Genomic DNA, 26,922 nt, shown 5'->3' on the forward strand with positions numbered 1-26,922 from the left:
ATTGTCATGTAAATAGGGTTTTTGTAACTGCTTTAACTGTCTTCTCTCATTTGGCTTCAGTGGTTTGACTTCCACTGGATTACTACAGTAAATGTGCAGATTATGAATGCTGTTTAATAAGCATGCTTATCTACTGACTAGATACGCTATAAGATAACCTTGTATATGAGTATATAGGGACAATACAATTGAACTGTTCTAAAAACTAGAGAAAGAATTTTATGTTTTGCTTAAACTTCAAAACCTGTTGTTCTCAATGTGTAAAGAAAATAGTGAAAACAACAAGAAAACAAAATACAAAAAAACGCTTAATTTCTAGCTCTTAGGAACTGAAGAGATATTTAAGAAATGTAGTGTTTACTCTGTGGCAAGCACTATTCTAAGTGTATTAGTCTTCCTTTTTCCAAAAATTTTACAGAATCAGATACTTATTAGTATTTATCCCCATTTTACAGTTGAAATGGAGGCCTTTAGAGGCTAAGTAACTTTCTCAAGATAAAAAACTAGTAAGTGAAGTGGGTACAGCCAGGATTCAAACTCAGACCACCTGGTACCAGAGCCCTTACTATTCTAAGTGTTGTCTGTGGACAGCAGCATTAGCATCAGTTGGGAGCTTGTTAGGTAGGAAGAATCTCAGGCTGCACCCAGACCTACTGAGTCAGATCCTGCATTTTTAAACAGGATCCTCAGATGATATCATATTAAACTTTGAGAAGCACTACTTATGCTATACTATCTTGAATAAATATGGTTGCAAGATACTCAGGCTAGGTTTCTTTTTGTCCCTTAGTTCTGAATCTTATAGGTAGGGCTGTTTTAGGGAGCTCATTCAGAAATCAATAAAACTTCTTATATAATGTCTGTTATGTGTCAATCAGGCACTATGGTTAAATATAGGATTTTTTTCCCCCAGCCTATAAGCTGAAAACTTTGTTCTCTTTTTTTTCTCTTATTCCACTTGTCTTTACTGTTTTTGTATGAACAATTCTAATTTGGGTTCAAACCATGAGTGATATCTGTAATGTTAAAATGTACAAAGATTATAAGTAATGCACATGCTTTCCAGAAGAAAATGGCATGAGGGGAGTCATAATCCAAGCCTCTGGGGGCATTTTTATTACTCCTTCCTACCTACCAAATTATTCTTGTGTACAAGTTTACATATTAGCTTTATCTCCATATATTGAATAGACACAGTTTTCCTTCATTGAACAAATTATTTTTTAATGCAAATTTAACTGATATTTTGTTAAAAATTATTCTCTGCTCTTTTCCTTTTCTATTTTAAGTTTTAAACTTCTCAGTGCCAAACCAGGGCTTCTTTAGCCTCGAGAATGCTGCTTGTAAAAAGAATCTAGAACTGCTCTGTCCAGTATAGTAGAAGCCAGTTGCCATATGTAACTACTAAACTTAAATAAAATTTAAAATTCAGTTCCTCAGTCACACAAACTACATTTCAAGTGCTCAATATCAGTAGGTGGCTAGTGGCTACCAATCTGACAGTACAGGCATAGAACATTTCTATCATCACATAAGTGCTATTAGACAGTGCTAATTCTATTTTTTATTTTTAAATCTTATTTATTTATTTTTATTTTTATTTGAAACCCAGGACAGTACTGATTTTCTTTTTTGTCTTTTAAAATTTTTTAAAAAGAGCTAATTCTAGAATGGAGTCATTATCCTGTGTCATAAAGCTGTTTCTGATAGAGAAATGAGAGCATGCATATAATTATTGTTCTCATTTTCCCGCCTTGCTATGGGTACTTGTGTGAAAATGTATAATCTTCTTCTGTTTTCTGTTCAACAAAAAAGCTTTTTAATACATCAGTACTTCACAGATAATTTATATGATGTAATTAGTTGTACACAATTCTCACCAAATAAAGCATGCCCAGAAGCCTCTACTAAGCATCTGTTATACAAAAGGTCCCACGGGAGAAACAAAGTTAAGTAAGGCATAGTTTCTGCCCGGAAGGAAACTTAACATCTAGTAGAAGTCACATTATTCATATTTAAATAATATAATACATATGAAAATAACCGGAAAAAATTAAATTATTACCCATGAAAAATTAAATGTCATTTCAGAGAAGAGCTCAGTGGTTTATCAGACTTAATAATTCTAATACAGGAAAACTACTTAAAAATTTTTTTGAGAATATATTGACTCACAGGTTCCTTTTCCTTTAATTCTTCCTAGTAAAATTTTATTAAATTTTACTTTGGCCTTATTATATCATGCATCTTTTCACAGGATTTAGTTTTTCTTCTTGCATTGTTTTTCACCCATGCTCTTTATTGTTAAGATAACAATTTTAAGACAATCAATCCTTGCTACCCTTATTGACACCCAAAGTTAAAACACCAAAATATTTTATTTCAAGATAAATGTTATAATAATTTCATTAGGAAAAATGTAAATTACCTTAACTTCTACTATGAGTTTCATTTTGTCAGTATCCAGTTTTCTCTTAAGTTGGTCAATTGCATGCTGTACCTCAGTGATCTGGATTATCAGGTAATTCTGTGTGCATAGATAGACATTTATTTAGTATAACGTATAAACATTTTTATTTTTAACTGCCTTGGGAATATAAACTATGAAATGATAAATATCAAAAGAGTAAATCATGAAAATAACCTATTCCATAAAGTAAACTAAATTGCCTTGGAGAAATTACTATTTGTTTCTGTTGATTTATCGAATTTTAGGGAACACTTTCTCTAAAGTTACCATTAAATTAGCACCATAAAAACCAACAACTATTACTATGAAAGGAATACTATGAAAGGAATATCTTAGATATTAGTAAGACTTTAGAAATTGGCATAATGCTTTATCAGCTGAATCAGATTAGAATTATTTTAAAATACTTAATAATATGATACTATATTTTATATGCAAGAACTCATTTAATACAAGAAAACCTATTTAAAATAAGAAGACTTTTTGGTTTTTGTCCAGAAAAGTTTATGAGTTATAGTGGTCCTCTCTAAAGAAGTTATTTAAGAGTTTTAAACTGGCTTTGTGAAAAAATTCTTATATTGAACTGATAAAACAGTAAGATAAAGTATAAGCTATGCCAAAAAAAAGTACCAACTACTATGGACAAACCATTACTTGAGCCTATTTGGATTTTATATTAAATTCATTTAAAATAGTAAACTTTTAATATTTCATCTTGTCTAAAGTTAAATCCTTACTTTTAATCATAGTTAACATATTTTAAAATCACTTTTGGATAAGTGGGATTGATCTAACCCAAATCAAACTGTTAAATGTCCTCTTGAATTTTTTTGTCTGTTGTTTAATTATATGGTGGAATTAATAATAAAATAAACTTCATATCTCTGATTCAAGGCTGTCTCAAAAAAAAGAACTGAATAAAATTTCATAATTTCTTTAAATTCCTGTGTGTTATAAGTCCTCCCGCCGCCACCACCAAATAACAGGATTATAGCAGATGCTGTTTGTCCCCTGCCCTAATTCATCAGGTATTCGCCTCTTTCCCATAGTGTCGGGAAATGAACCCTGTCTCAGATACAGAGGTAAATCCTAATTAGTCTAAGTCAGTCAGCATATAGCATTCCTTGGCAACTATTTTTCATCCAGGGGTAGGCCTAGTTGATCCCTTACCTAGGATAAAGGGAAAGATTTATATATTCCATGATTCAGAGAGAGGTTTCTCCCTTGTTTGGGGATATAAAGCCCTACTTGCCATTGACCACTCTATTGCTACCATTGGAAAAAGCAGTCTTACAATGAAATTAACACTGAAAATAATAGGTAGGAAATATCAGGCCCCCTTAAAGGCAACATTAAGCTGCTGACTGTATCTCCTTAGCAATCCTCCTCCTATTACATAAGGTCATGAGGTTTTTTTATTGTTTTAAGCAAGTTTAAGTCAAAGTCAGCCCAATGCATCTTGTGATATTACTAGCACTTATAAAGCATGTGTTTTGAACAGAACTTCTCTAATTGAAGGGGGACACATTTAGTAATACCTTGGAGTCTGTGATGTTTGCCAGATTCTTTGGTCTCATCTTGATCTCCCTGGCTTCAAGTTGCATGAGCAGTTTTTTATAGTAGAGTTCCAAATCTTCTCGAAGTTTTGTTAAAACCTCCTCCATTGATGCTGTGACTTTCTTTGTTTCCAAGTATTTTTTCTTCCAACCGTCATAGGCTATATATATATATATATAAAAAAAAAAAAAAGCAAAGGCTTTCATTTGAGTATTAAAGGATTCAACTTTTCATCCTGGAAAGGACCCTAGAGCTAATGTCAATTTAAACCATTTTTCTCTTTCTCTCCTCTTCTCCTTTCTTTATATACTGAGGTCATTAGACCTGAGGAAGAAATGTTTTTTGGATAATAAGAGAACTTGCATAGAAATATAGTAAAATATATATATATATAATAGTAATATACATTGCTATAAAAGTAATATATCTAAAAGTAATACATTTAATAGTAATATATATTATAAAAGCAATATATATACTTGTTATATATAGTAATATACAACATACATATAAAACAATATAACATACATATACATATAACATATATAACTATAAAAGTAATATGTATATTTTACTTTTTCCCATGATTATGGAAAACTAATCCAAAATTAATCATTAGAAATTAAACACTACCAGTTAAACAAATTGCATTGACACCAATGAGATTCTAAATACAAACTTAATAGGAACACAAAGTATATGCCAGTATACCAGAATCTGTTTAGTTTCTTTCTTTTAGATTATCATAGAAACAAAAATCTCAAATTTAAAAATTCTACTTTATAAGGTGATTTAATTAAAATTATATAGCTATATGGAACTTTAGCTCAAGATTTTGGCTATTTATCTCATGCTCTATTATCCAATCCCTTAGCAACTTCTACCAGTATTACTGCCAAAATACTTCTAGCATCTAGCACATTCCACCTTCTTCAATGCTACATCCTTAGTCAATATCATCTTTTACCAAGAAATCTGCATGCTCTTTCTAACTGGTCTGCTTTCATTCTTGCCCCTGTACAGGGTATTCTATACAGCAGTCATTCTGAGCTTTCTAAAATGTTTTTAAAAATCATATAAATCCCTAGCTCAAAATCCTCTAGTGGCTTCCTACCTTGCTTACAATAAAATCCAAAATCTTTGATTTGGCCCATCTATTCCTTGCTGACCTTTCTGATTTCATCCCCCTCTACATTTCTCCTTACATAGTGTTTCAGCAGCACTGGTCTTATTTCAGGCCCTTAATATACCACAAGGTCATTATTATTTCTTGATCTTGATATTTAGTGTTCCCTTTGTGCCTGCCTCCCTGTTAATCAAATCTTAATCTTCTCAGAGATACTTTCTCTGAAAATTCTACCTAACGCATCTCTTCCTTGCCTCATCACTCTTTATTATGCTCTTTTTAATTGAATTCTCAGCTCTGATCAAAGCTAATATTGTCTTATTTATTTGTTTATTGTCTGTCTCTTTCCATAGGGAAGCAAGCTCCTTATGGTCATGGCCATGTCTATCTTGTTCACTGCTGTATCCCCAGCATTTAAAACAGTGCCCGGCATGTAGGAGGCTCAATAAATATTTTATGGCCAATACATACCTTTTATCCTGAAATATTTTTGTTGAAATAGGAAGTGATGGATCATTCCCATTTCATAAACAGAAAAGGTGAGGCACAAAGAGGGGAAATAACTTGTCTAAAAGACAGATTTGGTGTTACAATCCTGGTCCTGTGATTTTCAGTCCATTGTTCAAATCTGTCTGTTAAAATTGCTTGTTTAACACTACAACAAGGCTGACTCATTGCTACCACTTTCAGGATAACACATTGTAAGGCAGAATCTTGAGAAATATCTCCTGACACTGTCTATAACCTTCAGTCAGTTCTAGTGTTGAAACAATTTTGCTATAAATTGAGAATCCTAAAACCACTTAATTCCATAGATACCTTGTATCCTTACAATCCTCAAACACAACCCAAAACGGAGGCCTCTCAAATCATTTAGCAACTCTCAAGCCACCATCATGTACTGTCTTTATCCTGCCTCATCAGTCCACCAGTCCTTGACAACACTGTTTCTAATTGTACTGCAAGAAAACTTAACTTCCCTCATTCACTGACTTTTAAAAGCAAGGCAGACACACACACACACACATATCAAAAAATTAAGTACAGAAGAGTCCAAGGGACTCAAAGTAGTCTTCTACAGTAAGTAATATATAAGGTGCTCTTGAATGACGAATAGCAAATAGGCAGGTAAACTGGGAAGAGGGTACCTCAAGGTTAGAGGAGAAGTAGATGGCAGAGGGAAAAGCATGCCCAAAGACCTAGAGCCAAGAAGCATACTTTAGATCCTAGCATATCCAACACTTTTCCTGGAAGCCTCTCTTGATCTCTTCCATCTAATTTAGGTGTTCTTCCTTTATATTCCTATCCATAGAACTTTGTAATTCCTTTATCATAGTGGCTGAGATCACGCCACTGCACTCTAGCCTGGACAACAGAGTCAGGTAAAATAAAATAAAATTCCTATAATTTAACTTTTTTATTGTAGTAGAACATATTACATAACAAAATATATATATATATTTTGGGGCAGAGTCTTGCTCTATCACCCAGGCTGGAGTGCAGTGGCATAATCTCAGCTCACTGCAACTTCCGCCTCCGTGTTCAAGCATTCTCCTGCTTTAGCCTCTGCAATCACTGGAACTACAGGTGCCCACCACCACGCCCGGCTAGGCTAATTTTTGTATTTTTGGTAGAGACGGAGTTTCGCCATGCTGGCCAGGCTGGTCTCGAACCTCTGACCTCAAATGATCCGCCTGCCTCGGCCCCCCAAAGTTCTGGGATTACAGGCATGAGCTACTGCACTGGCAAGGATGTATCATTAATGCTTAACTTGCTTATCATTTCCCCACTGGACTGTAAGATCTATGTGGGCAGGGACAAGATTGTGTCTGTCTTAACAGTGTTTCCTAAGCCCCTAGAATAGTGGCCAGATTCAACAGGGATTCGATAAATGAATAGAAGAATTAATAAACAAGTAAATGAGTTTCAGTTATGAAAATATTTGTTTTAATTTTAAAACCCTATGTAAAGCATTTATTGTATAGAGTTGAATAATAATTTCATGTTTTCTATATTGAACTTAATCATGTACCACTTAAACTAAAATAGTAAAACAGTAAATATTAATTATAACTTTATTTATTCTAAAAGGATTAATTCTGTAAAACTTAAGTTTTCTTTATAGTGATAAAAGGTATGTAATAAACTTTACCATGATATTGTTTTAATTTGCTTTGTTCAAATAGCTTTTCAACTGTTTTTACTAGTTCTTCTCTATTTCTTTCCAGATACTTTCTTTCTTCCTTTACTTGTTTCATTTGTTTGATAATCTTCTCTCCTAAAGAGATTATAACTCATATTCGTCAATGTCTCAAAGCTGAAAGATGGCTCATATCCTAAAATATGGAGTGTAAAACTTAAAAATGTCTAAAGCAGCAAGAATAAATTTTATCCCAAACTGTTTTTCTTGCTACAGTATAGCATTTACCATGTGGAAAATGCAAAGGAGTCATTTCAGTTTCCGAGAGTGATATATAAGGGGATTTATAAAATAGTGTGTTTTTTTCTGCATTTCATATATGTGTAGAAACTAGGTAAAGCTCAAACAGTTATGCTGATATGCTTTGGTTTAACTCTTTTGGTAAATGTATCCGGGATTCAAAATTATTGTACTTAAATTGTACATAGAAAACGTATATATTTTTTTGAGATGGAGTCTCACTTTGTTGCCCAGGCTGGAGTGTAGTGGTACGATATCGGCTCACTCCAACTTCCACCTCCTGGGTTCAAGCGATTCTCCTGCCTCAGCCTTCTGAGTAGCTGGGACTACAGGCACCTGCCACCACACCTAATTTTTTTTGTATTTTTAGTAGAGATGGGGTTTCACCATGTTGGCCAGGCTAGTCTCGAACTCCTGACCTTGTGATCCACCCACCTCAGCCTCCCAAAGTGCTGGGATTATAGGCATGAGCCACCATGCTCGGCCAGAATATATATTTTAAAATGAAATAATGTTGGTGACTAAACATATGTAGTAATAAATATAAAATTCCTGGGCCAGGTGCTGTGGCTCATGCCTATGATCCCAGCATTTTGGGAGGCCAAGGCGGGTGGATCACTTGAGGCCAGGAGTTTGAGACCACCCTGGCCAACATAGTGAAACCCCGTCTCTACTAAAAATACAAAAATTAGCCTAGCCAGGTGTGGTGGTGGGCACCTGTAGTCCCAGTGACCACAGAGGCAAAGGCAGGAGAATGCTTGAACCCGGAGGCGGAAGGTGCAGTGAGCCGAGATTGTGCCACTGCACTCTAGCCTGGGCAACACAGTCAAACTCTGTCTAAAAAAATAAAAATAAAAATAAAATTCCTATAATTTAACTTTTTTATTGTAGTAGAACATATTACATAACAAAATTTACCATTTAAACTATTTTTAAATGTACAGTTCAGTTGCATTAAGTACATTCACATTGTTGTGAAACCATCACCACCACCACCCCATCTCCAGAACTTATCTTCTCAAACCGAAACTCTATACCCATTAAACAATAACTCCCCATTAACATTATTTACTTTACCTCACAGAATCATCTGTACTTATGATTGCACTATACTTACTTTCAGTTGGTAATAAAGAGATATCAATTATTCTTGAAGAAAGAACAGGTTGACAATGAAGTGAAGGGTGATCTGGTAGGGTGATGTACTCTTTTTCACCTATCTGTAAGCAAACATGAAATGAGTAAGATCGGCTGGACTGTCACATTCTTTTTTCACTTGCCCATTGGTATTTGATAATGCATTCTTTTTATGTAGTGGTGATGAACTCCAAATTTTGTATTTATAGTTACAGATTCTCTCCCATGTTCCAGTCTCTGTATTCTATTACTTGGACATTATATACAAGTACTTCAAACTTAAAATTTAAAAAAAATCTGTTATTTTTCTTTCTAAACATGATTTCCTTCCAAGATTTCTTGTCTCAGTTACCTGTTATGATAACTTTAAATATTTTCTAAGATGGCTACTGATAATTGTTTTCATCTTGAGTCAATTTTGATTATATTTGCTTAGAAAATAGGTAGTTCTGTCACGTCAAATTTTAGCAGATAATTTTACATTTTATTCTAATATATCTTATCTCCTCTGTGTTTGTGTTTCTATTGCCTCCATCTTTCCTAATTTTTGTGTTTCTACCTGATATGATTTGGATCTGTGTACCCATCTAAATATCATGTCAAATTATAATCCCCAAGTGTGGAAGTGGGGCCTGGTGGTAGGTAATTGTATCATGGGGGCAGATTTCCCCATTGATACTGTTCTCCTGATAGTGAATTTGTTCTCGTGAGATCTTGTTCTCGTGAGATCTGATCATTTACAAAGTGTGTGGCACCTCCCCCACCCCTTCCTCCTGCTCTAGCCTTGCTCCCCCTTTGCCTTCCACCATGACTGAAAGCTCTCTGAGGCCTCCCGAGAAACAGATGATGCCATGCTTCCTGTACAGCCTGCAGAACCATGAGCCAATTAAACCTCTTTTCTTTATAAATTACCCAGTCTCAGGTTTTTTTTTTTTTTTATAGCAGTGTGAGAACAGTCTAATATCTACCCTTTTCTGATAAATTACCTCAAGTCTTACCATGTTGATGTTTGTCCCACTATCACTTTATTGATCTTGAATTGTTTTCAGTTATGCTTCTGTACCTCATTAGTTTTCACTTTTATCTTCATCAAGCTCTCACTTCTATTTTGTTTGTCTTACAGTTAGTCCCGTTATCTGTAGTTTCACTTTCTGTGCTTTCAGTTACCCATAGTACAGTACAATAAGATATTTTTAGAGAGAGAGAGACCACAGTCACGTAACTTTTATAATAGTATATTGTTATAATTGTTATATTTTATTATTATTGTTTTTGTTATTGTTTACTGTGCCTACTTTATAAATTAAACTTTGTCATAGGTATATATGTACAGGAAAAATATACTATATATAGTATATATAGGGTTGAGTTCTATCTGTGTTTTCAGGCATCCACAGGGGGTCTTGGAATGACAGATAAAGGGCAGAGTACTGCATTATTTTTCTAGCTTATTTATTTTGTTATGTTGTAGAGTTGAGATCACACAGGATAATGGCAGCCACCTATATTAGAATTGCTCCACAAATCTTCCAAACTACCATAAAAAGAAGCCAAGTAAAACCACCCAAATTTATGCCTACAACATAACTTGGGCACAGAATCCTTTACCTATAAGTGAGGAAATAAAGACTTCTAGATCAGAGTGTCGTCAGGAGCCCACATCTGAGTAGAGAGTCAGATGTGGACTATGTATCAGCACTGTACATAAATAATAGGAAATACCAATCACGAATTAGCCTGGAAAGAGAGGGCTCTACCTGAAGTGGAAAAATAGGCAAAAAACAAAACAAAACAAAAAAACCTGGTAGATTCTATAAGGAATTCAAAAGAAAGGATTAGAAAAACACAGGGAGTCAGAGGCAGTAATCATGGGAAGATATAGCTTCTGGGAGAGAAGAAAATGCTTTGGAAGGGAGATATGTCCTTGGGAGCCAGTTTGGTAAGAAAAAATAAGAAAATAGCCAAGACAAGAGCTCCACTGAACTAAGCTAGTGGAAAAGAATCCAAAGAAAACACACCCATTTCCCCAAAAGGCCCCATTTACATAAAAAAAAGAAACATAAATAGCTGCATTTCTAGGGAGGCCAAGGCAGGCGGATCACCTGAGGTCAGGAGTTCGAGACCAGCCTGGCCAATATGGTGAAACCTCATCTCTACAAAAATACAAAAATGAGCTGGGCATGGTGGTGGGTGCCTGTAATCCCAGCTACTCGGGAGGCTGAGGCAGAAGAGTCACTTGAACCTGGGAGGCGGAGGTTGCAGGGAGCTGAGATCGTGCCATTGCACTCTAGCGTGGGCAAGAGAGTGAGACTCCATCTCAAAAAAATTAAAATTAAAATTAAAAAAATAATAATAACTGCATTTCACTACAGTAACAGAAGAGGGTGCTCCTGATTTAAGAAATACAGTAAGCCACCAAAACACCACTCACTCCTTGTTCCTCTGTAAGAACACCTGTTATTACTGATAATGGAAAAATCCAACGCAAATAAACATGAACATCTGTAAAATAATCTAGCACTCACACAGTTACTTATGAAGAAAACCTCAAAACTGAGCAGTAAATCAAAACAAACACAACCAGGAAGCAGAGAAAAACTTAACAATGGTCCCAACATAGATTAAAAATAATTAACTAAGCATTTGCAGATATTAATGGACACTATAAAACAGAAATTTTAAAATTTGTAATAAAAATGGAAAACAATAGGAAGGTGTGAAATGAAAATTGACCAAACTCAAGAAATAAAGAAAAAGAAATTGTCTCAGAAATGAATAAATTAGCAGGTGTCCAAGATGGAACATATATGACCAAATATATAGTAAGAAAAACACAGAATAGAAATAAAAGGAGGCAAGAAAGTGAAACATAATGAAAAGAGTAAAATGGATCAGAATGAAAGTGGCAGATATAAAGGTAAACAAGATCTAAGATAAGACTAATTGTTGCCCCGAAAGAAAAACAAAACAAAACAAAACAAAACAATGAAACAGATCTATTTAAATTATAATTTTAGAAAACATCCTTGAAATAAAACAATGTCTGATTTCTGATTGTCATATTGAAAGGGCCCACTGTGTACCTAGAAAAATCTGACCTACAATTCTCAACTGAGATATAGCCTGCTAAAACTATTACACATTAAAGGAATTCTCTGACCTTCCAGGCAAAAATACTCAAGTCAGTTTACAAAGAAAAGAAAATCAAGTTGGCATCACACTTCTAAATAGTAACATATAAAGCAAGACATCAGTAGTGCAACATTTACAAGAAACTCAAGGGAAATAAGCCAAGGATTTTATAGCCATTCAAGCTATCCTTCAAATAGTAAAGTATGAAGGCTCTAGAGCAGGCATTAGCACACTTTTTTTGTAAAGGGCCAGAGAGTAAATAAATATGTGTGGGCCACATATGGTTTCTGTCATATATTCCTCTTTTTTTCAACTCTTTAAAAACATAAAACACATTCCTAGCTCACAGGCCTTACTAAGCATGATGCATATTTTAGTCTGCCCATCCTTGCTTTAGAGAAAGTTTTAAATGTGCAAGAACTAAGGGAATATTGTGCTCAGGATCTTTTCCTAGTATAGGTTGAGTTTCATCCAACCAAGAAATCACTGAAAAATCTTCTGCAAAATAATTGGCAGTTAAGTGTTGAACATATTTAATTATAGTTCTGAGACTAAAACAAAAGTGAGTGGATAGGACTAAGTGAACAGTACAAAAATGTTATATTGCTTGACAAAGTAGAAATAACATAAACTGAAAATAAACGAGAAGAAAAGGGAGGGAAAAAGGTGAAAGTAGAACAAGTTTTCTGATTGCCTCAAATATAACAAGGAGGAATCAGAGCATAATTTTAGAGGTACCAAATCAAAAGCAGAAGTATCAATTGATGGGTGCAGCACACCAACATGGCACAAGTATACATATGTAACAAACCTGCACGTTATGCACATGTACCCTAGAACTTAAAGTATAATAATAAAATAAAATAAAAATAAAAAAATAAAAAAGGAAAAAAGAGGGGCCAAAAATACTAGCATAAGTGTATTACTATAAAGGTAAATATTAAAACAAAAATACAAATCTTTCTAAATACCAGGACAAAAAAAAAAAAAAAAAAAAACAAATAAATAGTAGAAGACACATAGTAAATATAAAATAAAATGACAAATCTGAGACTAAACATGTCATATTAATTATATAAATGGACATAACTCATCTAACTAAATAAAAAAGACTTTCAGACTAGCTTACAAAGCAAAACCCAACTCTAGGCTATACATAAGAGATTTATCTAAAACAAAGTGACTCAGAAAGGCAGATAAAAACGAGGGGAGTCGAGAATGGAGAATATCAAATAAATGCAAACAAAAAGAAAGCAGAGTATTTTGATATGCAGTAAGGAAGAATTCAGGCCAAAAAGGCATTAAATGAGCTGAAGAAAGATGCTTCATAATGCAAAAGTAATAATATTCACATAAGAACAACTTTGTGCCAAATAATATATAGAAACACATAAAGCAGAAACCACAGGAGGTATAAGCATAAACAGTAACACAGTAATAAAAGGAGATTCTAACATACCATTCTCAGTCCAAGACATAGAGAATGTGGAAAAAATTAAGAATATGGAATACTTAATGTATTCAGCAAGGTAAATCATAGACAAGTCACAAAGTAGAGGGAGATATTTGCAACACACATAAACATCAACGGACTATCTTCTAGAGCATATTAAAAACTCCTACTCAGCAGAAATAAATGGCAGACAACCCAATAGAAATACTTAAAACAAGTAATCCCCCCCACAAAATGGTTATCAAAATGGGATCCATAAAATATAAGGGTAACCAGGGAAATTAAAAAATTCAAACCACAGTTAAATAGCATTAAGCATCCACCAGAGTGCAAAACATTTTAAAATGTGAAGACAGTATGTATTATTGAGGATGTAGAGTAACAGGAAATGTCCTGGATTCCTAGTGGTAGTGTAAATTTCTATAATCATTTTGGAATATGTTTTGGCATTATTTAAGTTACAGATAGGCATTTTCCAGCAATTCTATACATAAGTATATATTCCTCTCTTGTTTGTGTGTGCTCTTTATAATAGGTAAAATTTGGAAACAATAAAAGTATCCAGCAACAATATAACAACAATTATTTGCTGAAGATGGTATGCCTTTGCTCCCAAATCCAAGGGCTTAGAGCTGTGATTCTCTTACGAGGGCTTGTACAGACTCCATTCAGTATTCCAGTCTACTATACATCAAGCATCATTGGATAATCTGGACAGACATTAAACCACTAGTGGGCTGGGTGCAGTGGCTCATGCCTGTAATCCCAACACTTTGGGAGGCCGAGGAGGGCTGATTGCTTGAGTCCAGGAGTTGGAGACCAGCCCGGGCAACAAGGAGAAACCCCAACTCTACAAAAAATACAAAAATTAGCTGGGTGTGGTGGCATGTGCCTGTAGTCTCAGCTACTCAGGAGGCTGAAGTGGGAGGATGGATTGAGTCTGGGAGGTCAAGGCTGCAGTGAGCTGTGAGCGCTCCACTGCATTCCAGCCTGGGTGACAGAATGAGACCCTGTATCAAAACAAAACCAAAACCAAAAACCCCACAAGTGGCAGCATTGCTTGCAATCCCTCTGGGATCAACTTACAAGCCTTCTCTTGTTTAGGTTCCACTCAAAGGTTGGCAGGCTTCTGATTCTCTTGGTTTAAAGAAAAAATAGAACGGCACATCCAAATGCAGTGAATCTCTCTACAAATTCCAAAAAAGGTCCATAAAGTGCTTTTTCTCATTCTCAATGGTAGCTGGGGCAAGGGGATACCTCAATATGTCGCAGACCATGGAGCTCCCAGAAATTTCTCTGAATTGATCAACTCCTGAATTTTCTTGCAGCTTATCTCCTACCCCCTAAGAAACATATGTCTTACCTAAGGTATCTAGATTATTTGGTATTTCCTGTTAATCAGGTCCAAGGGGGTCATGGTATGGTCAAGTTGCCTATAAACTAGATTATTACAAGGAGCCAGAATTGACACAGCCCTTAGGCAAAACAGTGAAGGTCTACTGCTATTCCTATTTGTTACTTTTGGTTTTCTCTGCTAATTGGGATGAAGAAAAAAGCATTTTCCAGATTAAGAATGGCATAATAGGAGCATCAGGCTGTAATAAGTTGTTCTAATAAAGAGATGATGTAAAGAGTAGCAGCTACAATTGTTACACCTGACACTAAGGCCCATTAATCTTCTGCACAGACCAACTAGGTGAATTTAATGTGGCTATGATAGGAATTACCTTTTCTGTCATTTTCAAGTTTTGATCATGGCACAAAACTCACAGTTCCTCCAGGAGGTTGGTAATGCTTTGGTTTACTATTTTGGTAGGGAATAGGCCATTCCATCATATTTCACTTGGCCCTCTCTACTATAACATTCCTTATTGCCCATGCTGCAAGAATCAGGGAGGCATTATGAGGATTCTGACATTTGCTGAGTAAGTCCTTCAAAGTATGCATTCATGAATTAAGGAAATGACTACAGGGAGAATTTGCAAAGTCATTCAGCACACCAGAATACTGATTTAGCCAAAACTTCACTTATTATCTGACCCCTCTAAACCTCCACCCGGTTGGTGGAACACAGAGTTATTCAGGTCCCTAAGGATCAGAATCACATCAAAGCCATTGCCATGAATTCTGAAAAGTAAGGGTACCTCCCTTTCCCCATTGTAGTCATCTGGGTAAACAACCTCTCATCCCCTTAAGGAAGGTAAAGGAAATTTAGGAAGGTAAGGAAATTTAGTCCATACTTGTGGCTGAGTGACAGGGTTTTTCCTCAAGGATACCTGGCCTCCCCTTCACTCAATAAGTTCTGGGTATGTAAACTGGCTAAGGTCTAGTAATTTAATAAGAGGATGTGAATATTCATGTGGTTATTCAAGGCAGATGTCTATTTATGAAGACTAAAAATAATTTTTGGTTATACAGATCAATAGCTTACTGGTACGCTTATCCACTTCAGTCTCAGGAACATCATGATTAGTCTTACGGACACCTTGGCAATTAACTATTGTCAAGGATTTCTTAATCATACATCCTTATGATCACTCTGGTACTGTTTTCTCTTATACAGTAAAATGCTGTAAATTGGCTTCTATCAGGGATACTGTCATCTCTAAAGAAATCAAGTAGGCCAGGCGTGGTGGGTCATGCCTGTAATTTCAGCACTTTGGGAGGCTGATGCAGGTGGATCACGAGGTCAGGGGTCCAAGACCAGCCTGGCCAAGATGGTGAAACCCTGTCTCTACTAAAACTACAACAATTAGCTGGGTGCGGTAGAAGGTGCCTATAATCCCAGCTACTTGGGAGGCTGAGGCAGGAGAATCTCTTTAACCTGGGCGGTGGAGGTTACAGTGAGCTGAGATGGCATCACTGCACTCCAGCCTGGGCAACACAGTGAGACTCCGTCTCCAAAAAAACAAAAAACAAAAAACAAAAACAAAAGAAATCAAGTATAGTCCTGTCTTCATTTCATGTGACACAAAACAGCCACTGTAAGGTTTTTTAAAAGAATTCTGGGGTTGCCTTTCCAATATATTTCCGCAATGTCTGGTTAAAGAAGTAAGTGGATATAAATCTTCTCTTAACATTTTTATTTCCCAAAGTCTTAGATTTCTTGCTCTACTTTTTAACAAGAAATTCCTGGCATTCTAAATTTACTCAGTATGAACCACCATATTGTCCAGGTTTCTGTCAGCCTCACTCAATTTAGCAAAATGTTTTTTACCATTCACAGTTGCTGGAGCTAGCACATTAAATCCAGAATCTCTGATACATGTATCCATATTATTAAACTTGAGCCAATTTAAAGTTATATTCTTTCATTCCTGCTCTGAATCTATTCCCAATAATATTTTTCTAAGTTTCTACTAGCACAAATTAACAAAATATTGCAGTTCTTTTGCAATAATCAGTCTGAGATTCTCATTTGTAAAAGTTTTTGGCCCATATCACACTTTCTGTACCAAATACTGAATCATTTCAGTGCAGGTTTAAGCAGGAAGAAATGTAATAAAGGAAATCAAGTGTATCAGAAACACTGGAGGAGCAGGTTCTAGGTCTGGCCTCCTAAAATGATGTTTCCATTAGTGAAGTTACCATTGCTGAGGCCATCACCAGAACTACGCTGAAAGCAAGAAGCCATCATTGTTATTGCCATTACAGCTTCTCACACTCAGAAAGCTGGAAGAAAAAACACTTAATTCATGACAAAAATAGAAAGAAAGAGTAACGCTGTTGTTATTCACAGATGACATGAATATGTATGTAGAAAGTTCTGAAGAATCTACAAAAAAAACCTGATAGAATTAATTGAATTTAGACAAGTTCAATGTATAAAAATCAATTACATTTCTATAAATTAGCAACAATTAGAAAATAAAAATTGTAAAATACCATTCTATAGAAGCTTCAAAAATACCAAATACCTAAAAATAAATGTAATATTAAAAGATCTAAGAGCAATACACTAAAACCACAGACACTGCTGAAAGAAACTAGTGACATAAATAGAGAAATATACTGTGTTCATAGATTAGAAGATTCAGTACAGTTAGGATATAAGTTTTCCTCCCAAATTGATTGACAGATTCACAGTGATTTCACTCAAAATTCCAGTAGTCTTGTGGTAAGAAATTGACAAGCTGATTCTAAAATTTGTACGAAAACACAAAGAATCTAGAATCACCAAAATGATCTTGAAAAAAAATTAACTTGGAAATCTTATGCTATCTGATAACAATAACTACTATAAAGCCTCAGTAATGAAGATAATGTGGTATTGGCATAAGGATAAAAAAAAATCATTGAGCAGAAAGGGAGGCTAGAAGTTGTCCTAGATCTTATAGAGTCAACTGAGTTTTGAATAATGCAATAGGAAAAATAAAGTCTTAACAAATGGTGTAGGAAGTGGGTATCTGAGGATCTCAACTGAACCACAATCCCAACCTAATTCTGCACATAAAATTTTGAGATTAGTGGTTCTCTTCAAATTACCTCTATTTAACAAAAATTATCACTGAGAGTGCAAGAGAAAGGAGGTCTTGATTGTTTGAGGAGAAAGTATGACAGAGGTGTCTAGAAGAATAGTAATGGACCAAGAAAATGTAGTATATTTGTTGGCAGAATTAAAGACTCATTTGAAGTTTGTGGTTTATTAACTATGGTTGAAATTTTATCCAATGAGTATGAAAGACATAACCATGGAAACATTAATGTAACTTTCTGTGTTTTAATTTTCTCATCTGAAAATAAGGATAACAGTACCTCCACAAATAGTTGTTGAATTAAATGAATCAACATACATAAAGCATTTAGAACAGTGATTGGCTCAATAAATGCTATCTAATTGGTTGTTGCTATGTTATTAGTAGTATTATTTAGGTAGGTAGTTATTAAAATGGTTAAGACTATGAACTCTGAAGCCAGTCTATACTATTTAGGATCTAAGCCAGCTCTAGTACTTACTAACTATATGTATGACCTGGGAAAGCCATGGAACCTTTCTGTGCCTCAGTTTCCTCATCTGCAAAACGGAAGTGATAACTATAACCTATCTCATGGAGTTTCCTTTATGAGGATTAAATGAGTCAGTATGTGTAAAATACTTAGAATAGTGCCTGGTAGTTGATACTCATTGATAGCTATTATTAAAATTAGTATTATTCTTAAGACTGTCTTAAATTCATCCTGCAAATATCTGCAAAATTCTCCTAGTCTTTCCATCATTTCTTGAGAATAAACTGGTGATGTGAATAGTGTTCATTAACTCGTTTAACCCAGCGCAATTCAAATTAGGTAACATACCCAAGATCACACAGCTAGTAACTATAACACAAACAATTTACTACTATACTGCCTCTTAACACGTTATATAATTCCGTTCTAAAGAGATAAGTTAATCAAGTACAGGTATTAATATATTAAATTACAAATTAGCTATGAAAGCTGCTAGTTAAGTGCAGTTTGATGTACCTTTAAAACTTGTAATAAAATTTGAGAAGATAATCCCAAAAGGTATTGGTGGATAACTTTTCCCCCTTCTCATTTGGGCATATTGTTACCTTATTTATAAAAACAGAAAAATTGAACTACTACTGATAATATTAGAAGTATGTTCCTGGAAAACTTAGATATTTTAATCTGCAGATTCAGTTTAATCTTAGTAAAAATATTATAATGTTGCAATACCATATTTAACCAAAAATTTAAAATAGTACCTGATTGTCCTGTCTTCTACTGATAGCTGTATCATCTTCATTTTCCCAAAGACACTGACTTAAAGGAAATGACAGGTTTGAAAGTCATTAAAACATGATCCCATGAATATTAGCTTTTCATATTTTATGTATTTTATTTGATGTTCTGTAAACACAAATATTGAAAATTTTCAAAGTCAGCCTGAGACCATTATCATATGTTCTTTCAGACTCATTAGTAATCCATGTAAAGCTACAATTTAGTATGAGTAATAAAATCATATTTCACTATATTATAACTAAATTCTAGTTCAATATCTACAGCAAGATAAAATTACTTGAAATTTTAGAAACATATTTGTTTATTGTTCTTTTGTGAATAACTGTTTATAAAAACCCTTATCTTAATTTCAAAAGACTGTGTAAAACTCTTGTCTAACTACTACAATTTTGAATGAAATGATACCAGTGTGAAAATCAAGCATATTGATTAGTTTACGTATAACCAAGAACTTAAGAGAGGCAGGATAATTAGTTCTAATGAAGGGAAACAAAGAAATTTTTCTGTCATCAAGTTGTCCCAATGATAAAAGTATTACAATAGAAATAAATTTAAGCTATGAATCATCCCTCATTATCTTGGAGAGGAATGTTAGCAAAAAACCAGTAAAGATCTGAATCAAGATAATTTTAATTAAAATATCACTAATTTCACCCATATCTTTAAGTAAAAGTCTTTATAACAGTACTCTGAATATCTTACTCTTTTTCTTATTGTTTAGATTATGGCAATGTGGAATCAGCATCTATACTAATACCTTTTTTTGGTGCCAAAGCAATCATTATTTGAATCTTCTAATGATCTTGGCAACTCAGAATTTCTAATTTGATTTTTTGCAATCTGGCTTTTTTCTGCAGTGGCTTTTCCCCCAGCTGATGTTGATGGTCATCCATGGCAAATAAAGTTCAGAATGTTAAGAAAATACAAAATAAACTTTTGTTTTTATACGTATACATTATAATCTTATCATAGATTTCAGAATCCCCATGTACTTTCCTATAGGGATACAAGTCAACAGTTTCCAAAGTGAATTTCATGAAATATTAGTTTATGTGAAAAGGAAATTATTTGGTTAATTCAGCTTGGGAAATGTTGAATTAAACAATATCAAACAGCAACACAATCCCCTACACACACATTCACTCCTATTGAAGGGTTTGTCTGTCTCTGTGTACAATTAAGTCTTCAAGAGGGGGTAGGTAAGATGGGGGTTTCCTGAAATTTAATTGTCTTTTTTTTTTTTTTTTTTTTTTGAGATAGAGACTTGCTCTGTCGCCCAGGGTGGAGTGCAGTGGTGCAATCTCGGTTCACTGCAGCCTCTGCCTCCCAGGTCCAAGTGATTCTCCTGTCTCAGCCTCCCAAGTAGCTGGGATTACAGGCATGTGCCACCACGCCCAGCGAATTTTTGTATTTTTAGTATAGACAGGGTTTCACCAGGTTGGCAAGGCTTGTCTTGAACTTCTGATCTCAGGTGATATGCCCACCTTAGCCTCCCGAAGTGCTGAAATTACAGGCATGAGCCACCGCGTTCGGCCTTAATTGTCTTTACAAACAATTTGCCAAAGCAGTTTTTGAAACAGTGCTCTGAGGAACCTTCTCTGGAAAATGCTGGTATAAATACAGAACATAAAATGTCATTTTTATTTCACATACATTTTCATTGATAAAATCTCCCTTCATTTTAACATCATTTCTTAATATAGAAAAACTACACAATCCATCTTTGAAATATTAACACTAATGTTCTACATGGTCTATATAAACAAAAGATCCATGAACCTGGCGGTATTAATGCAGATTTTTTTCCCTTGGAGAAATCAATTTTCTTTTAATTCAGAAAAGAATAAGTGAGCCAAATTAATATTTGAAAGTCATTTTACAAGGGTTGTTGCTGGGCATGGTGGCTCATGCCTGTAAACCCAGCACTGTGGGAGGCTGGGCAGGAGGGTATCTCGAGCCCAGGAGTTCAAGACCAGCCTGAGCAACATCTCTACAAAAATTTAAAAAACTCTACAAAAATAAATTAGCCAGGCATGGTGGTGCATGCCTGTGTTCCCAGCTACTTGGGAGACTGGGGTGGGAGGATGTCTTGATCCTGGAAGGTCGAGGCTACAGTGAGCCATGATCACACTGCTACTCTCCAACCTGGGCATCAGAGCAAGATCCTGTCTCAAACAAAAACAAAAACAAAACAAACAAACAAACAAAAAAGACTTGCCACAATATTGTGCGACCTGGAGCCCATACTGGTTTTTGTTTGGCTGCTACAATTTATTACCCACCTGGCATTGAAATTGTCACTTAAGAACAACAAATGGAGGCTGGATGTGGCAGCTTACGTCTGTAATTCCAGGACTTTGGGAGGCCGAGGTGGGTAGATCACTTGAGGTCAGGAGTTCAAGATCAGCCTGGTCAACATGGTAAAACCCTGTCTCTACTAAAAATACAAAAATTAGTCAGGTGTGGTGGCATGCACTTGTAATCCCAGCTACTTGGGAGGCTGAGGCAGGAGAATAGCTTGAATCTAGGAAGCAGACACTGCAGTGAGCCAAGATTGTGCCACTGCTCTCCAGCCTGGGCTGGAAAGAGACCCTGTCTCAAACAAAAAACAAAACAAAACAAAAAAACAGAAAAGATCTATATAATGCAAAATGAATAAAAAATGGACGTACCAAATGTGTAAAAGCTAATAGTAAACTACAACTCTCCTTACCCACCCATAAAAAGAAACAATAATGTAGACCTCAGTGTTTTGAGAACTCCAGCAAATATATGTTTAAAATATGATAGAGTCACAGAAAAGGGAGTGATAACTGTGAAACTAAGTTTTGAACTGCGAGCTGTCTGGTGGCAAAGAAGGGAGCAGGAGGAATTTAAGCAAAGAATATGGTATGTACAAGGGGCAGAATACTAATAATGTGTGGAGCATTTTTATCCATAATGAAAAGTTCAGTATGACTCTAGTACAGTGTTATAAAGCATGGACTTTAGTCAGACACACAAGAGCTCAAGTCCTGGCGTGGCCATAACATGTATGACTTTAGGTAAGTTATTTCTCTTAACTTCTCTTTCCTTATCTCTAAAATGGCATAATGCATGTAAAGCACCTAGCACACTGTCCAATCCTGAGAAGTTTCTTGACTTTAAGTTCTGATTTATATCCCATTGCCATTTTCTTAGTCCCTAAGTCTATTTTCCATCTTGTCACCTAAGTTGTTTTTCTAGAACTAAAATCCAATCATGTCACTCAGTTAAAAACTTCAGATTGCTTACCATTACCTACTAAACTCTTTAGCTTTGCAAGCAAGGCTCTTGTAGCTCAAGTCGCTACCTACCTCTCCAGAAGTACCAGTTCATAGTACTTCTCTCCCTCCCTTTCCTAATCTTATACTATTATAACAGTAGTATTGCTACTAATAATAATAGATAAAAATTACTGAACTAACCCCAACATTAAGTAAATCCTGAAAGCTTCATTCATATCACGATCTATGAGAAGGAGGCCTTCTGGAGATAGGCACTAAACAATCTCCATGGCCATACACTGTAGCCCTGGGTTTGAAGAGTTCTCTATGCCATTTTAAGAAGGTTAGGCTTGGCTGGGCGCGGTGGCTCAAGCCTGTAATCCCAGCACTTTGGGAGGCCAAGAGGGGTGGATCACGAGGTCAGGAGATTGAGACCATCCTGGCTAACACAGTGAAACCCCGTCTCTACTAAAAAATACAAAAAAAAAAAAAAAAGACTAGCCGGGTGAGGTGGCAGGTGCCTGTAGTCCCAGCTACTCAGGAGGCTGAGGCAGGAGAATGGCATGAACCCGGGAGGCGGAGCTTGCAGTGAGCCGAGATCACGCCACTGCACTCCAGCCCGGGCCACAGAGCAAGACTCCGTCTCAAAAAAAAAAAAAGAAGGTTAGGCTCGGCCAGGCGTGGTGGTTCACGCCTGTAATCCTAGCACTTTGGCAGGCCGAGATGGGCGGACTGCCTGTCCCAGGCCAGCGGATTGCCTGAGCTCAGGAGTTCAAGACCGGCCTGGTCAACATGGTGAAACCCTGTCTCTACTAAAATACAAAAAAATTAGCCAGGCGTGGCGGTGTGTGCCTGTAGTCCCAGCTACTCAGGAGGCTGAGGCAGGAGAATCGCTTGAACCCAGGAGGCAGAAGTTGCAGTGAGGCAAGATTGTGCCACTGCACTCCAGTTGGGGGGACAGAGCGAGACTCCGTCTGCAAAAAAAAAAAAAAAAGAAGTTTAGGCTTCAGTCAGGCACAGTGGCTCACGCCTGTAATCCCAACACTTTGGGAGGCCGAGGCGGGCGGATCACCTGAGGTCAGGAGTTTGAGACCAGCCTAGCCAACATGGAGAAACCCCGTCTCTACTAAACATACAAAAATTAGTTGGGTGTGGTGGCAGGCACCTATAATCCCAGCTATCAGGAGGCTGAGGCAGGAGAATTGCTGGAACTCGGGAGGCGGAGGTTGCAGTTAGCCGAGATCGCACCACTGCACTCCAGCCTGGCAACAGAGCGAGACTCCCTCTTAAAACAAAAACAAAAACAAAAACATATTACCTACATTCTCCTCAAACTTTATTATTTATTATAAATTTCTTCTCTAAAATGTCATGTTTCAGAAGGGATAGCATCTGTTATCATTTTTGTACCATTACAGTTACTGTCTAAGAACACAGTAATTGATTACATATTTATTCATTGATATGTTAAGACAGTTATTAATTTTCAACAAATATTTATTCAGGACTGTGGTCTAGGCACTGTGTTTGACTCTGAATAAGTAGCAATGAATCCTTGTCCTCAAAGAGTTTATACTATTTATAAAAATTTTTAAAAACTGGATTTCTTTCCAACAAAATGACAAATAAACCACAGAGGAAATAAAAGTTCAAACCAAAACTATTGAAAAAATTATTTATATTTGTTTGTGTGGCGATTTACAGATACAAAGCAGTTTCACATATGGTATCCAATTTTGAACCTCACAATAAAGAATAATAATATTGAATGGGAAATCACCCTGCCAGATATATAAAAAATATTAATATCAGTACTAGTTCAGAAGATGGATAAAGTCTGAAAGTGGTCTTGTATGTATAAGAATATAGATATGAATATATATATATTTATATATATAGTGTGGTAAAGGTGCCATTTGAAATCAGATATTTTGGGATAACTGGAAATGCATTTGGAAGAAATCTATACTACCTCATTCTTTATTTTTTCCAGAATGTGGAGCAGAGAAACGAGAAGACAGAAAATATATGACATAATGGCAAGATTATGGTTCAACAGGAACTTTTAGACATTGCTGCTGGGTACTATCACTTTGGAAAACACATGGATGTTTAGTGAAGTTGAATATGTACATGAACATTAACAACAAACAATGCCAATTCTCTTGCACATGCACATTTAGGACTTGTGTACAAAAATGTACATAACAGGATATTTGTAATAGTCCCAAGCTGCAAACAAACCAAATGTTCATCAGCCATAGAATAGACAAATAAATTGTAATGTAAATAAATTGTATGAATATAAAATGGAATAGCACAACAATGAAAATAAATAGTGTTACATGTGACGGTATGGTTGACTCTTACAATGTTGAGTTTCTCTTACTCAAGTTCAAAATGATATACATAAATAAAATTCAAAACAGACATAACTAAACTATATTATCAAGGGATATATATCTCAGTTGTAAAACTACAAGGAATTCCTATGATCAAAAGAATCATAGAGTAAAAAGATAAACCACAAATTAAAGTTAAGAAAATAATTCAAAATAAGTACTACCACCAGAGATAAAGAGAAACATTACATGAAATAGGGGTCAATTTATCAAGAAGACATAATAATCCTAAATATGCATGCACCTAATAACAGAGCTTCAAAATACAGAAAGCAAAAGAAAAGCGAGAAAACGATTACCACAAATATCAAAGTAGTAGTTATCTCTACTGGAGAAGGAAGAAGTGTGACCAGAGAAAAACACACAAGATTGGAAGGTCTAGGAACAATGACAACAATACTACATTACCTTAGAAACAGCAGTTAAACTTCTAAAAATAATAATAGGACAAATGCATGAAACTGCATTTAGAAAAGTGTTGCTCTGGCCTGGAGCAGTGGCTCATGCCTGTAATCCTAACACTTTGAGAGGCCAAGGTGGGTGGATTACCTGAGGTCAGGAGTTTGAGACCACCCTGGCCAAGATGGTGAAACCCCATCTCTACTAAAAATGCAAAAATTAGCTGGACATGTTGGTGCGCACCTGTAGTCCCATGTACTTGGGAGGCTAAGGCAGAAAATTTGCTTGAACCTGGGAGTGGAGGTTGCAGCAAGCCGAGACTGTGCCACTGCACTCCAGCCTAAGCAACAGAGCAAGACTCCATCTCAAAAAGAAAAAAAAAATGTTGCTCATTGCACTATACATGATAACAGAAACATTAATAAAGGGTTGGGGAAGTAAATTATGACATAGGGAATTCTATAATGACATAGATCTATATTTGTTGATATGAAATGTTTATATTTTAAAATAAAAGAGGCTTTAAGAGTCTATGTGTCTTCATTTTTGAAAAATAAAAACATATTATTTATATATAAGAACTAAAAAATAACTGGAAGAATATACATCAGAATTCTAAGTAGTAGTAATCTCTGAGTAGTAAAATTATTGTCAGTCTTTATTTTCTTCTTTACATTTATTAGTAAAAGTATACTTTATACTTATTTTCTTCCTTATACTTACTGATGTTTCTAGAACTTTTAAAATTGAACACACTGTCCTCTCATTTAAAGCATATAAATAAAGTTGACTATAGTCTAAGAATCAATAGGAAAAAAATTAGTTTAACTTTAAACTTTTTTACCATATTACATTAAAAAATAAACTGTGAAGGAAAAGCAGATATACTAAACATTTACAAATGAAATGCATCCCCCAGATGTTGACTAAAGACATCTATTAAAGCTGTACAATATAGTAGTTCTTAATCAGTTACATTTCTTGTATTCTAAATTTATGCTAAACCCAACAATGTTCCAAAGTTAGTACTTGCTTTCATCTTAAGCGCATTTAATATTTACTGTTTATTACTTGACACCGTTAGATGCTCAGTGAGTTTAATTTTAATTTTAATTTTTTTTTTTTTTTTTTTGAGACGGAGTCTCGCTCTGTCACCCAGGCTGGAGTGTAGTGGCGCTATCTCGGCTCACTGCAAGCTCCGCCTCTTGGGTTCACGCCATTCTCCTGCCTCAGCCTCCTGAGTAGCTGGGACTACAGGCACCTGCCACCATGCCCAGCACATTTTTTGTATTTTTAGTAGAGATGGGGTTTCACAATGTTACCCAGGATGGTCTCGATCTCCTGACCTCGTGATCCACCCGCCTCGGCCTCCCAAAGTGCTGGGATTACAGGAGTGAGCCACCACGCCCAGCCTGAGTTTAATTTTTATGTAAACATTTTAAATTACCTACCTTTTTTTTTTTTTTTTGAGACAGGGTCTCTTTCTGTCACCCAGGCTGGAGGCCGATAGTGCGATCTCAGCTCACTGCAACCTCCCCCTCCCTGGCTTAAGCAATCCTCCCACCTCAGTCTCCTGAGTAACTGGGACTACAGGCATGTGCCACCAGACCTGGCTAACTTTTGCATTTTTTATAGAGACAGGGTCTTGCCATGTTGCCTAAGCTGGTCTCAAACTCCTGGGCTCAAGTGATCCACCTACCTTGGCCTCCTAAAGTGCTTATTACAGGTATAAGCCACCACTCCTGGCCCCTATCACTTTTGAAGAATCAAATTATTAGTAATTATTAGTAAATTGATAGGTGTAATCAGATAA

General features: G+C 35.6%; 1 protein-coding gene across 1 annotated transcript in view; it reads right to left on the reverse strand.

Moving 5' to 3' along the window:
* Positions 1–26,922, reverse strand: part of SPATA1 (spermatogenesis associated 1) — a 47,405-nt gene that overhangs the window by 151 nt on the left and 20,332 nt on the right. Inside the window, exons 7-12 of the mRNA XM_023208601.1 lie at positions 19,821–19,935; positions 19,024–19,081; positions 8,711–8,813; positions 7,306–7,431; positions 4,009–4,187; positions 2,429–2,527 (exon numbers count right to left, since the gene is read on the reverse strand). Of these exons, the coding sequence (XP_023064369.1) occupies positions 2,429–2,527; positions 4,009–4,187; positions 7,306–7,431; positions 8,711–8,813; positions 19,024–19,081; positions 19,821–19,935 (680 nt within the window). The remainder of the gene's footprint in view (positions 1–2,428; positions 2,528–4,008; positions 4,188–7,305; positions 7,432–8,710; positions 8,814–19,023; positions 19,082–19,820; positions 19,936–26,922) is intronic.

The sequence above is a fragment of the Piliocolobus tephrosceles genome, chromosome 1 (assembly GCF_002776525.5).
Source record: "Piliocolobus tephrosceles isolate RC106 chromosome 1, ASM277652v3, whole genome shotgun sequence".
NCBI lineage: Eukaryota > Metazoa > Chordata > Mammalia > Primates > Cercopithecidae > Piliocolobus > Piliocolobus tephrosceles.